General features: G+C 36.6%; 1 protein-coding gene across 2 annotated transcripts in view; it reads left to right on the top strand.

Moving 5' to 3' along the window:
* The window catches only part of LOC105262477 (uncharacterized), a 33,001-nt gene that overhangs the window by 12,449 nt on the left and 5,085 nt on the right, over positions 1-15,467 (top strand). The window contains exons 4-8 of one of the 2 annotated variants that reach the window (XM_059124299.1): positions 4,135-5,564; positions 5,624-6,359; positions 6,418-7,812; positions 7,864-8,290; positions 8,348-8,431. In XM_059124299.1, coding sequence (XP_058980282.1) covers positions 5,482-5,564; positions 5,624-6,359; positions 6,418-7,530 — 1,932 coding nt within the window. In that variant the 5' untranslated portion in view covers positions 4,135-5,481 and the 3' untranslated portion in view covers positions 7,531-7,812; positions 7,864-8,290; positions 8,348-8,431. Of the gene's footprint in view, positions 1-4,134; positions 5,565-5,623; positions 6,360-6,417; positions 8,291-8,347; positions 8,432-15,467 lie in introns of both variants that reach the window. The other variant, XM_059124298.1, reaches the window with a different exon arrangement.

Genomic DNA, 15,467 nt, shown 5'->3' with positions numbered 1-15,467 from the left:
GCAAAGTTTAGGTAGCCTTCTTTTTTTAAAGATGTCCTTGACATTAGTAGTTATTTATCCTTTTTTTACTAGGATGACATTCGTTTATAAAAACATAAATGCAATACGATGTTATATTTCACGCTGGTTTAGTGATAATAATATGGAAGACAAAAGCGATGATATTTGGTCCGTCGCACCGACTGGGAAGTTGTGTTAAAATGCCGGTTAATGTTTATTGTCTAACTTCGTTAATCGTTAAATTTATTTAGGTGTTATTCTTCATTCAAAGCCAAATTCTTCTATGCATATTCGTGCCTTATGACCCAAAGATAAAATATACACCGAAAATTAAACTCAATTGATTTCTATTTGCCTAACTTTGTGAAGAGAAATACTTCTGGTACAGCACATAAGCATAACTGTTTAACTTCATTTGTTTGTAATTTGCATCGTTTGCACAATAATTATACTATTCATTTCAAGATGTTTATTATTTGCGTACGAATTGGATGGACACCAGATTTATGCCATTGGTAAATGTCAAGATCATGAAAGATTCTCCATTGGCCACAATATCTTTGAGTTACAGTGAGATGAATTCGTTGTTAAGTAGGTTCTAGATCATGTACTATAATTCAAATGTGTGACCAATGGACAACAAGACGATAAAGAACGAAAGGAAGATAATTGGGTCCATCAATACCGGTTAATATATTGGTTTTCTCATTTTAATACCCTACAGACAACCTTGTCCGCCTTCAAAGAATAAAATATTTAAATGTGTTTGGTTGTTGTTGTTGTAGCAGTAGTATATGTATGTGTTTGCGTTCTGCTAATCTGGTTCCAGCTCCAGGTTTAGAAATTCGGCTACTTTTACGGGCTGTAGCCAGAGATCTTCTGGAGTGAGTTGGGTAGGTTTGGCTGAGCAATTAAAGAGGTGTAGCGTATTGTGCGGGCCTGTATCGCACGCCGGGCAGGCGTCACGCACATCTTCATCAATTCGTGCCCAATACGAATTGAGACGACTACACCATCCTGAACGTAATTGCGCCAAAACTACCCTGGTTTGTCTAGGCAGCTGACGTTCTTCAGCTGCAATGGATGGGGGTGGACTCCGAGGACGGCATTCACTTTATAACTGCTAATAGCATCCGCGACTGCATCGGTGTGAATGCCACTCAGACCTGCCTGATAGGCTTCTTGATCTAGAGGTTCTCTCTTGTGGCGCTGGACCTCCCTCTCTAGATCATGTATGTCCTTCCTGACACGCCTGGGTGGGGGAGATTTATCCACCATATAATGGTTGGGATGACTCTCACGGTAACACCCAAGCAGGTACTGCAACGAAAGCATAAGATTATGCAGACGTTAGGGAAGGACTTTCACCTCCTCATGTAGATGGTTCACTGGTGTCATGAGGAGGCACCCTGTCGCAGTTCTCAGGGCAGCGTTCTGGCAGGTCTGGATATGCTTCCACTGCCTAGCACTAGTATTCGCAGACCACACTGGAGCCGCATAGCTGACCACAGACCGACTATCGCGTTATAAGAGGTCAACAAGGTATATTTGTCCGCACCCCAAGAGCTGCCGGCTAGCACCTTGAGGACCTTGTTCCTACTTTTCATTTTGTCGCAGATAGCTGTGGCTTGTGCGGACGACTTGAACATGCTGTCGAACGTGACTCCAAGAATCTTGGGGTAGTTCGTGGTCGGTATTAGATTCCCCTCGACCTGAACATTCAGCTGTGTTCTCATCTCCGCAGACCATGTGGTAAATACTGTGGCCGTTGATTTCGTGGCGGATATTTTCATATTTCTCGCGTGGAAGTATGCGGCAAGCTCCGTGAGATAGGGGTTCAACCTTTCGCATATGTCATCGACCACTGGACCCGACGCCATGATCGTACAATCATGCGCATATGTTACGATCTCAATGCCGTCTGGAGGGCGAGGAATTCCGGAAAGGTAGAGGTTAAACAGTTCCGGAGATATCACCCCACCTTGGGGAACTCCCTGTTTCACTCTACGGGCTTTGGACTTCTTGTTCCGGAATTCCACGAACGACTGGCGTCCACACATATAGTTGATTATCCAACGTTTAAAACATGGCCGGAGGGTAGTTCTCTGCACGTCCTCAAACAGTGTGGCATGATTGTATCAAATGCCTTTGATAGGTCAAGGGCTACCAACACTGTTCTGTCACACGGCCTGTTCTGGTTCAGTCCTCTACTAATATGTGTGGAAATGGCGTGTAATGCTGTTGTGGTACTATGTTGTGGACGGAATCCGTGCTGGTGGTTGGCAACATTACCATTGAGATTCCGTCCGGGCCCAACCCTTTGGATGACTTAGCGTTACGGATGACATTTCCAACATCACCCATCGTAAACTGTGGTGGTTCCTCCTCGGCGGGAAGAGATCTGATACGACGTAGTACTCTTTGCTTCGCCCTATCGCTCTCGGGGTGCTCGACAAATTGTCGGTTAAAATATTCCGCGCACCTCTTCGGATCAGTCACCGTTACGTGGTTAAAAGTGACTGAGGTCCTATCATCCTTTTTTCCAGGGTTCGAGAGCGACTTAACCGTTACCCACAGCTTACTCATATCAGTTACAGGTTGCAGCACTTCAGATGGTCTTGCCACTTTTTCCTCTTATGCTCCTGTACCTACCGGTTGACTTCCACTGTCAAATCACTGATTCTAGGATCAGTGGGGTTGGAACGACGGAGATCATCACGTTCGTTTGCTAATCCCGCTGCCTCTGCTGGGAAATTTGGTCTTATCTCGGGTATTCGAACAGCAGGTATATAGCGAGCGGCTGCAGCTTTGATGATGTTTCGGAAAATCCTTTCTTCTAACCGAACGTCACAAGGGTTGGACAGTTCTCTGAAGCTGCTGTTGGTGAATTCTCTGAACTCTGGCCAGTGAGCTTTCCCATGGTTAAGGAAAGTGCGGCGTTCAGAGGTTATGAAATCGGTTATTGCCTACCAATAATGGGCTAATATCAGGCAAATAACGCGGTTCACAGCTATTAATCGGCGGGATATACACATTAAGCACCTCTACCTCGGCAGTTCCACACTTGACTGCTACCCCATACATTCCATGTATGGGTCACTAGAGACTAGCTCAAGCGAGATAGGTCTGTACTGAACAGAATGGTGTAACAGGAACGTTAATCCCCCACCTCCACTTCTGGTGCGATTCTTCCTTAGTACGTTGTAACCATAACAACGTTGAAGGCTGCAATTTTCATTCAGCTTGGTTTCATGCACCGCTGCGATCTTAATATTCCTCCGACTCATAAATTCCACTATCTCATCTATTTTGCCTCGAAGTCCGTTGCAATTGAATTGCAAGAATGATGCACAATCCGGAGTTGGAACAGCAACATGTGGCATTAGGTGCTGCGGTGTTGGTTGCTGTTCTGGAGACTGCGGTGGAGTGCCATACTCCGACGACGTCTCTGATGAGGACGACGAAGAAGTGGACTCGCTGGGGACGACGTTACTGCAGCAAGTCGCAACATAATCCCTTTCGCTGTAGTCTCGCAAACGCCTTAGTCCGGAACAGTTCTTAAAGTGCACCCATTCTCTGCATCCATTACATCGCACCGAAACAGATCTGTGGTAGATGACTTTCTGACAAACCGAGCAGAACCAAGGTCCGGGGTTTTCCTCAATCCCGGAACGGACCAATAAAATCCAGAGCAAGCATTCCGGGATATACGTGGGAGCACCCAATGCAGATAAATGAACAAACACAAACATGTACATACTGGGTTGGCAGCCGCTGGCCGAAACTGGGATCTTGTTGTTTCAGGTCAATCCGGTATCGTAGAACCCGCTGCCGTGGGATTGTAAATGTGTTTGGTTGGGGAGTTTGGCTTCCTAACCATTATTTTTAACCTTTAATATGTTATTCTGATTGGTTAATACTTTCATCCGCTAAAGAAAATTTCTATCACTCACAATGCAATCAAAGAACCGTTTTTACTACAGAAGTTGAACACATGTATTTATATGAATGTTATCGAAATACGTCTTATTTCAGTTTTGAAAATAAATTGCAAATAATACTTAAAATTAATATCATGTTAGTCATTTAATAATTGCCATTAATTAATGTATATATAATGTATATATATTTTAGGAAGAAGATATTTTGGAACCACGATCTGATGTAAATCAACCAGAAATGACTACAAATTGTTCTTTATCAGATTCTAACTTGGATTCTAAAAAAGAAATTTTCCCAGTGAAAGTAGGTCTTAATAATAGCTGCAAAACTGTGGACGAGATGGATATTACAATTCAGAAAGACATGAATGAACAATCGTCAAATATTTTCTGGGATACTAAAAAAGGGAATATGTTTCCAGTGAAAGTCACTCTACCTGACTGTTGCACAACTTTGGGCGAGATGGATATTACAACTCAAAATGACTTGAATTTCGATAAAGAGAACATAAATCCAGCAAATACTACAGATGTTGACACTGCTAAATCCAGGGAGCATTTGAATGCACGGAAATTGTACCAATTAAAACCCACCACTAGCGATACTTCCTACATGGACATTGACAATCAGCTTACGACAAAAACCAATACTCGTATAGCAAAATCATCGGAGGATTTTAGTAGAATGATCGATAGCATGTCCCTTTCACAAGAATCTAATGAAAATTGTGCAGATTCACAAAGAGATATCGATGAAGATGGGCTTACAAGTTGTCCCAACAAAGAAATCCATGTATCCCAACGCAATAAAGGTAGTGGATCAACCGATATGGACGAAGATATATCACCAATAAAAACACCCATCACTAGACATATGACTAGCACAAAAAAATTGCTCGACAATTGTGGGCCTCCAAAACTGGTGGTGAGAAAAATATGTACGCCACTTATGAGCCATTCTAAAAATATAGTTGGGCTTGAGGCACGATTATTAGAACGTTATCATAATAAGCAAGGCAAAGAACCCACGCCTGATAAATGTACCAATCATGTCTCAACCACAATTGATGCTGCTGTAAAACCTAAGGGACTAGATAATTCTCTTAATTTTTCTATAAGCAATACTAAAATATGTCGTTGTCTTCGGAGTCTTCATCATCTCTATTGATTCCATCTGAATATAAAACATACAACTTAAAACAACTTAATGATGATATTGAAGGAGGAAAAATACAATTGTTTTCTAAAACTCCTACAACAGATGGAAAAACAAAATATAGCAATTTAGAAAACAGAAAATTTAACAAGAACAGGAAAACCCTTTTTTTGATGATAACATAGATATGGATGCAACTACTTCCGAAGAAAAAATTGATATTTTTGAATCCAATGCTTGTCGATTCACCGTAAATCAAAATATTAGCGCCAATCCGCGAATTTCTCTCTACGAGGATAAATTTTTAGACAATACCAGTTTTTAACGAACGCTAAATTAGACGATACTGCTTCGCGTAACAACACCAAAAGAGAATTGTATAATATGCACGACATAGATATGTTTGAGGAAACTCAAAGGGAGGCAGCAAAGCAACTTGAGAAAACATCATATGACCAAAACAATGCGTAAGATAACTGCAACAAATTTGTGTTAATTGTTTTTTAATATTTATTTTTATTTAAAGGGAAATAGAAAGTTTTTTCCCATATCACAAGCTGGCTGAGATACATGATAATGTAAATATTACAGAATTTTGTACGGAAGATACAAATCAAAATCATGAACCTCTTCACACAATTGTTTGTAACAATGACATATTGGACAACAGGGAAACAGAAAAAATATATAATGATGTAGAAAGTGATGCAAAAAAAATTGTACAAATACGAGTTGATGAAGAGAATTTTCAGCCGCAGAAAGCGCAATACGACAGTAAAAGCATAACTAAACCATCTAACGAAAGAAAAACAATATTCGGAAGTTTCGACATGGATATTGAATATACTGACTCGGCAGTATTCCAGAAGATAACTGAAAATGAGATATCTTGTTACTACGGTGTCGGCCAGAAAACACACAATGCTATATACATTAGTCAACTTGATCCATCGGACAAATTACGCCCTAAAATCGATATGGAAAACCAAAAGTTGTCTAGACAAACAATATACTGCGTAAATGATATGGAACTTGAGAATTATGAAGGCGACACAAATTTAGAAACAAAAAGAAGTTATGGTGGCGTACAAAATGATAACCTGTTTCTAGAACCAGATGACATGGTTCTTGAAAAGTCCATTAATCGTTCTCACGTAATAGAAGAACCTGGAACGAAGAAAACTCTTGAACGAGAATTTGAAACAAGTACAACAACTTGTTTGAACGACGACACTAAAGGTCCACTCGAGATATGTGAACAAGTAAGATGAAATTAAATATATTTATTTTTTTTTAATAAATCCGAACCATATATTTTAGAACACTTGTAGTAACCTAATTGACAAAGCAACGTCATCAGAAAATTATAGCCGAAATCAAAAGAAAACAAGAAGAACTCGGATTTTAAACGAAAGTATTGATTTTGAGCCGTCCGAGAACGGCAGATTAGTTGCAAATAAAACATTAGCAGAACGTTACACCAAAAATATAACTGATACACGTATCTTAGATGAAAGCATCAATGTCATCTTTCATGAGAAAGATGCAAATGAAAATGCTAATTCTCGTACTAAAGGAGATAATATGGTACATAATGACATTATGAATGAAATGAGCGCCAATAATGAATTAGATGTCTCAGATAATGTAGAAAAGTCTTTGGATAAAAAATCAATTTGCTGCAGACCTGCTCATCTAAAGATTATTCCCAAAAACGATTATGTTAATGAATCTATTATGGAATATCATGGCATGGATTTAGATAATTCGATAAATATACTTGTGGGAAACATAGGTCCCAATGATGGGGAACCAAAGGAAAACACATATACACATAATATTTGTAATCTCGATAAGGATTTTTCAGAATTAAGGAGAGAGGAGGAAGGTCCACATAATGCTACAAACATATCAGAGAAGGAATTGCATCCTAAGAAGATATATACTTGTAATGAGGAATGTGAAGACAATGGAGAACTCTTAATTAATGAGGTGGAAGACATTACCAGTCCTGAAGCTGTAATAAAAGAATCAGCGTGCGGAAAAAGAGTTCTCGTGAAGTGTTACGTTACACCCAAAGTTTTACCACTCAAACTGAGGAAAATCCCTCCTGAACCTCAAAGCGACGATGTTGTGCCGATGACACCACAGCATCATTCGATAACTGAATTTTTGGCATACGAACAGACTGCAAATAGTTCAATTCATAATGAATGTACACACAAAAGATTACCCATACATTTAACACCTTTATCATCCAATGCGAAAAAAAGGCAAACTGTTTTATTTACGGAGGGTGAAAACGATTCGGAGCAAAGAAATTATAATGCAAAATTCAATGAATCAATAAATGACAGTCATAAAGATTTAAATATACATCATATTAAAGAATCTTCACCACCACTTATGGGGACGATAGTGTCGAAATGTTAACAAGCGACATAATGAAATCGGGAGATATGAAAGATGATGTTGAAAATACTTCAGAAAGTATTCAAGAAATACGGAAAGCGGCATTTAATCGTAGAACTAAATCTAATATGAAGTTTCTAGAGCCCATCCATTCTGGAGAAACTTATAAATGTACAGAATCATTTATATTTGATGGCAAATCAATTTCTATACACGATATATCCGAATGTTTTTCCAGTAATAAAAAAAGTGTGGGTGAAAGTCTTGATGTGCACAAAGAAATATGCCTGGAAACGATGAAAGGTATTAATTTCCAGAACTGTTATATTAATTTAACATGCGATAATACTTTAGCAAATATTGACCAGACTACATTTAGTTTGGTTAAGACTATTTCCGATGACGACGATGATGATAATGAATTTGAAGAGAAAACAATTGAAAGGTCAAAGGATTACAAATCTAATTCGTTTACTAAAGTAAATGTAACAAACACATGTCGGAAGTGCAAAAATTGTCAACAATCTATTCAAAGCGAAAGTGTTGACATTGTTGACGACACCTTTCACTTACCCAAAATGCAACCTATTCCAACTTTGGATCTAAACAGGCTTAAGCGTCTGCGCTGTCGTCCACATATTTTAGATGTGAATAGTTTATGGCAGCGAGTAAGTTTGGACCGCACTGTCGTAAATACAAATGATTTGTCGACGAGCGATAGCCAAATTGAATGTTCTATTATTATAGAACCAATAAAAAGATATGTGATGTCTAATAAGATGTAAGTAATGTTTCAAATATATAGTTTATCGAAGTATTTAATTTAAACTTTTTGCAGAAAGAAGAAACATTTGAATGTCCCTTATGTGGATGCTGTTGTGGAAAGGAAATCTGCTGCCTCACGCATCTGTGAATTGTCAAGGTATTTATGTGGTACATTTAACTTATATTTAATAAACAATGGTTGAAGCAAAGGTTGATGATTTTTCAACGAAATGATGGAGGGTATTCAAAATTCGGCCCGGCCGAATTTACGGTTTTTTTAATTTTTTTCCCTGAGCTAAATAGCTGATCATGTGCAACTTTGGCTCCCATGGCTGCCAACGTTTAATTGCAGTTGCACTCTAAGGCTAAGGCTAATTTCTATAGGTTAGGGCTTTTAAACGCTGATTATAACTAAGGATCCGAAACGAAAAACCATCAAAAGTCCAACCAGTAGTGGAATTGAGGAACACAAGAATTAATTAGATTAATTGGAAACATGACCAGCATTTAACTTCCCAACATCCACATTCTTAACTTTACATTCCTCAGCACACAAACTATTCATTCTTTAATATTGAACATATTTGTGTGGTTTTATTAACGTCAAAACTTTATAATCAAGCAAAGGTATACCATATACACATAGTTTCAGAAGACAATTGCAGTTATTATCACTTTACAAAATGCACATCTAATCGGAACGATTTGCAAACATTGAACACCACAATTTAGATATTGACCAGTGGATCAACATAACTGTAGTCAGCATACTCGTCTAGGTTGCGCCGATTAGGTACATAAAGAAACAATAAAATATAAACGAGTGATCAGATATTCGAGGACAAGAAAACTGATTCAAACATGCCGACAAATTAAAAGGCACAAAAAAAAAATATTGAATTATGCACACTAATGCACGGCAATTTAATGTTTTGTACTTTTTCCTTCAAACAACACTTGTTCATTTATCTTGACAGATTAAAAAACACGAAGATATTGCTTTACATTAAAAAACGCATATAGACTAACAACAATCCATTAGTAAGGGATGCCATTGCGCTCAATATTTTCGTTTACAAACTCATCAACCTATCAAATATACGACATAAATTCTAAAACGTTTAACCAGGGAATCTATGTACAATAAAGAATACGCGGTGTTATTTAAATCAGGGGTTAATAACCAATATATTCAGGACATATATTCCTATATATTCCGAATATTCCTGTGAGCTTAATATAAATAAATATAAAAAAATTTGTAATTAGTTGAAGAATAATGAATTTATGAACTAATTTTTGTGAACTACTAGCTGGCCCGGTCCGCGTTGCCGGCCTGTAATTATAGTCTTTAATGCTATTATATCATCCGACTTGGAAAGGAGGGTATATTAACTTTTCATTCCATTTGTAACATCACTAAATGATCGTCATAGACCCCATTAAATATGCATATATATTCATAATCAGCATAAAACTCTAAGTCTATTTGTCCGTCTGTATGTCTGTTTGTTTAAATTACGATACAGCTCACATTATTTGCGTCAAAATTTAGCTGAAAAATTTGTATTGTGTATAGGATGGTTGGTATTAAAAATGTTTATCGGTTCACGTTTTGGTATAGTCCCCATATAACGGTATCTCTCGAAATTCGGTATTTTGATGATTTTTGCCACATTTCTCCTCGGATTTGTCTAACACATATAACGATACCTACCTATATTGGGTATTGATAATCCACACATTTACGCGTATAATGGTTTCAAATTTGTTTTTTTAGAAGGAGACAATCCTTGAAGTATAAAAATGTCCACAGAGGTTCCCGTTTTGGTATGCCCCCATATAACGGCCTCATTCACTTTATGGTTTTTTGATAAGTTAACTGCATTATCCAAACAGTCTTACTGGTATATGAAGTTTAAAGTGAAACACGCTTGAATTTAGATACTTTTGTATAAAAATGTTTCCTTTACCCTCAGATGGATGATAGTAATAATTCTGCCCGGCCGAACTTAATTTTTTTACTTGTTTTTAAAGTAATATGAATTATTTGTCATTGAAATTGCGCGTTGGAGACCCCATAATTTTCATATCTTTTATCATAGTATAATTCAAAGACGATTAAACAAATGTCCGGTTCCTTAAATCATATGATGATCAGTTTTTGCATGGATGGTTTTTTCCCAAATAACCATCATTTGCCGAAAATAGTATGAAAATATGGTTAAAATGTAAGATATACTTAAAATCGGTTTGTATACTTATCCGGGGGTTATGGCCCATATCATGAACTGCAAAAGTGATTTAAGGTATCGTGAAAGTTTAGGAAGAATTTCTGAAAGAATAGAAATCCTTTTCCCTTTATATTCGGTATTTCACTTATTGCAGTCCCAATGAATTTTGCATATTGAGTTCTCATTGGACGGATTATTGTCATTTGATAGAAGTAGGTGGGTCCACGTTTTGAAATGAGCCCCATAACGTTTTGTCGGTTATTTTTGTTTATTTAAATGTGTTCGCATCTTCCAGCTGAAGCACATTTAATAGTTCTATATAGTTTACTTCTATATAGTTTTTAAATTGAAAAAATTTCACGCCAAAAGGATTTTTCTTTTATATATTTATTGGCATATTTTACGCAATTTTTTTTGCAAGATTCCATTCCGAAGTTGTATGAATTGTGAAAATCTGTCAAAACGTTCTTGAGTTATAAGCATAGTAACTAATAAAATAATTGAAAAAAAAAACTTCAACTTGTTCACTGGTTTTTACAGCCAATATTTAAAGGTCCTTATGAAGTTTGGTCCTTACTATTATTTTGAAATTTGATTCCATTGAAAAAATGTTCTCAGTTATTCCCTATTTTAGAGTTTTTGCAGTGCAATATGCTCTTTTTTGATTTTTTAGCAATTTTGATTTGACCACGTTAAATTATTTTGACACCATCTTTTCAGTTCTGCCACTCCATAAACTACAAAACACTACAAATGTACATTCCGAAATAGTAAGTCAAAATGGAAAAAAATCATGCAAAATAAAACATTACTATTGTACACTTCAAAAGTCAAAATGAAAATGTTAAAATTTCACATTTTTACGGCATTTTTTGGATTTTATCCTTTTCTGCCAAGAGACAATTCCGAATTGGTGTAAATTGTTAAAATCAGATCAGCGGTTCTTGAATTATAAGCGTAGTAACTAACACATCTTCCTTATATATATAGATAGATTCCGCGTGGTCAGTTCCCTAGCGCCCAAATAAATTCCTAAGTTTGGAGGGAAAGTCAACAGTATTTCGTGTAATAATTTTCAAACCGATATCTTCATTATCTGGCAAATATAAAGGTTTTAGATAAATCAAGATAGTGGGCGTAAAAGTAGGCGTGGTCAATATTTTTTTCTTTAAAAATTATGCAAATCGGTCCAGCCGTTTTTAACTGATTCCATTACCAACAAACAACAATTGATTTTATATATATAGAAGAAGAAGAAGAAGATGACTCAGTAAGCTTTTTTCACGCAAAAAATTTGCCAAAAACTGGCCAATTCATCGGCAAATTCATTGCCAGATATGTTGCAGTGTCCAGGAACCCAACAGAGCTTGACAACCGACTTAACCTTTTCCAGGGCATTCTTGCACTCCAGAACAGCCATAGATTTGATTATAAAAGAATTTAGAGCTTTTAGGGCCGCTTGACTATCGACATATATAGTCACCGGTCCATCCCGTTCATTGATTCTGTTTTCCAACAGCTCTATGGCCATTCTGACAGCAAAAATTTCTGCTGAAAAACGCTACAATCGCTGTTTAGCCTGAAGGATCTTTGGATACTTAAACTTTCACAGTAGACTCCAGCCCCCGTTCCACTTTCCATCGTTGAACCATCAGTATAGACAGCTATACCGTTAAAAGATGGAGTGCCACGGGACCAGATATCCCTGTTTGGTATGCGGATGTCGAGTAATTCAAAGCTGTGCCTAAGGAGTATATAGTCACTAGCTATAGCCTTAAGAATGACAGAGTGTCCGAAGGATTGACTCCGCCATTGTCCCAGTTCATTGAGTCGCAGGGCACACCTAGCAGCTAGTTCCTCTACAAATAAGCCTAGCGGCTTTAAATTGAGTAGGGTATCTAGAGCGGATTGTGGCGTGCTCCTGACCGCACCTGTAATTAGTAGCGATGCAACTCTTTGAACTTTATCAATATTCTTACTGAAGGTGGTTTTCCTTAAGGAATGCCACCAAACAAGTCCCCCATAGGTTAGGATTGGTCGGACGACTGACTCATATATCCATCGGATAATATGGGCTTTAAGCCGCCAACTCTTTCCTATGGAGTTTTTGCAGGAGTAAAGTGCATTTAAGCCCTTCTTCGCTCGCTCCTCGATATTCCTCTTCCAGCTTAGTTTCTGGTCTAGGATAGTACCGAGATGTTTTGCTTCCTAAGAAAGGCTTAGAATTACACCGTCCAGCATTGGCAGAGAGAAGACAGGTATTTTCCGCCTCCTTGTAAAGAGTACGAGCTCAGTTTTGGATGGGTTCACGCCTAAACCATTCCAACGCGCCCATCTGGTTAGTTTAACTAGAGCTCTCTGCATAAGATCCGAAACAGTTTGCGGAAATTGTCCAGCAATCAGCAGGACCACATCGTCGGCGTAAGCCACGACCTTTGTCCCGCCGTGTTCCAGATCGAATAAAATGCTGTTTAAATTAAATCTATCGACATCCGATTGAGATGGAAGTGCGATGGACACATTTTATTATATTTTGTTTTGTTCTTTAATTCTAAAATGGATTTGGTTTCACAATGTAATAGCTATGCGACTCACTTAAATCGGATGCAAGTTGTATCGATATTTCATTTTTTCCTATTGACATACATTTGGATGGGTATTAAATTGCAATGCCAGCGGACTGCTGGGGATACTGCGGCAGTTCCAGAATATAATATTTAAAAACTAGCTGGCCCGGTCCGCGTTGCCGACCCCTACTTTTAGTCTTTAATGCATATTATTTTAAGCATTATAGAATTATGTAAGCGGCATAAAGTTTTGTTATAAGTAAAATAACTCCATAGTAATTTCTAAATAGAAATAAACATTCATGGGAAAAATTATAATAGATAATAATCTACCGTCGGTTTTATATATTTTGAATAGCCTGATCTTCTTTTTCAGCCTAAGGCTATAATTGAGTGTTAAAAACCTGTATGATATAGAACTTCTATAATAGCCCCATGTGAAAACTCAGCTAAATTTTTGGTATTGAATTTCCAATGTTAAGAATACCGTGCTGCGTGGTATTTAGTTTTGTCCACCTCATAATTGAGGGCGGAATGATTTCAAAATAGTCAAAGATAATTGCTTTTTTACACACGTGAAATATTAATTTATTTTTGTCATTTAAATTGTGAGTTAGAGAACCCATAAAGTTTATATTTTTTCATCATAGTATAATTCAATAACGATCAAAAAAATTAATATTCGTGATTTTTTCATGTTTCTGCCACAATTTGATATTTCGGAGTTTATGGCATGTAGATGTAAATCCCACATCTACGTTCCCAACCAATATTCTCTTGGGAGTTTCAAATTCAATAGTATATCAAATTTTCTTTTCTGACCAACATTGGTTAGGAAAGTGGATTTGTGGGTACACTAATGTGGGAACTATACTCGAATAAATGCCTATGTGGACAATTATATGAGGGACGATTCTCTACCCCAGAGTTGCCTAAATACATTTTTTAGCCAAATCAATTGATGAATGTGGTCAAGACCAAGATGGACTCTACTCAGAAAATTGAAAATATTATGAGAAGAGGTTTTTTACACCCTTAGAAACAACGATTCCAAATAAAGGCCAAAAATGAAAAAAAAATGTCGAAGACCAATGTCGAAGACATGATCATATTTTGCGAAGATGGTTTCTTATCAAATTACCGACTTTTGGTAAAATGAGTATGAGAAAAATGTGGTTAAAATGTAAACAATACTTGAAATAGAGTTGTACCCTTATCCGGGGGTCATATATCATGACCTGCAAAAGCGAGTTAAGACATCTTGAAAGTTTAGGAAGAATTTCTTTCTTTTTTCCTAAATGTCCAATTCGCTCTATCATTTTGCACTCTTTATATTCGGTATTTCACTGACTGCAGTTCCAGTGAATTGCATTTTGAGTTCTCATTGGGCGGATTATTGTCATATGAAAGAAGTAGGTCCACGTAGGTCACTCATTTTATTTTAAATATTATTCATTCAGATTTCAAGGCAATAAAAATGTTCACTTCAATATAGTATGTCAAATTGAAAAAAATCACACCAAAAAGATTTTTTTATTAATATTTTTATTGGATACCATTTCAAAATTGTATTAATTGTCAAGTCGTTCTTTAGTTATACCTTGCGTATTTTTTCCCAGATTTGAGAATTTTTGCAATGAGATCTCTTTTTTCAAGATTTTAGCAATACTCTGGTATGACCGCGTTAAATTATTTCGATAACATCTATTTCGTTTCGCCACCACATAATTTGGTACTGCACTTCAATGTAACCCGGCTTCTATTTCAGTTCTAAAGAAATCGAGTCAATTAAATAAATTGGTATTAATATTGGAATCAAAAAGAAAAAAAAATATTATAAAAAACACTACAAATGTACATTCGAAAAAAGTAAGTCAAAATAAATAACATACAAAATAAAACATTACGATTGTACATTTCAGAAGTCAAAATGAAAATGTTAATATATCACATTTTTACGCGTTTTTTTGAATATTATCCTTTTCGGAAAAGAGACAATTTCAAATTTGTATGAATCGTTAAAATCAGATCAGAGGTTATTGAGTTATAAGCGTAGTAACTAACACAACTTACATTTATATATATATATATAGATATCATACCTTAATTAATATGAGTTCAATAAATACTTAATTGCTAACTGAGCAATAACATTAAATTGTTCTTGTTTATTTTTACAATCTGGTAGTTCACTAATAATAATAACGTAAGAGACGTAATTTCTCTCTCGGAGAATAAATTTTTTTTGGCTACTTCGTTGTTATTAGTAGGTAATGGAGAGCTTATAATATTTGCAGTTGTAGTGTTGCCGAATGACTGAGTCTACACATTAGCCGGAGGGTGTTGAACAAAATTCTTTAGAGACATATAAAGTTTATCGCTTTTATGCTTC

The sequence above is a fragment of the Musca domestica genome, unplaced genomic scaffold, assembly GCF_030504385.1.
Source record: "Musca domestica strain aabys unplaced genomic scaffold, Musca_domestica.polishedcontigs.V.1.1 275, whole genome shotgun sequence".
Taxonomy (NCBI): domain Eukaryota; kingdom Metazoa; phylum Arthropoda; class Insecta; order Diptera; family Muscidae; genus Musca; species Musca domestica.
This window is presented reverse-complemented; position numbering and strand designations above follow the sequence as displayed.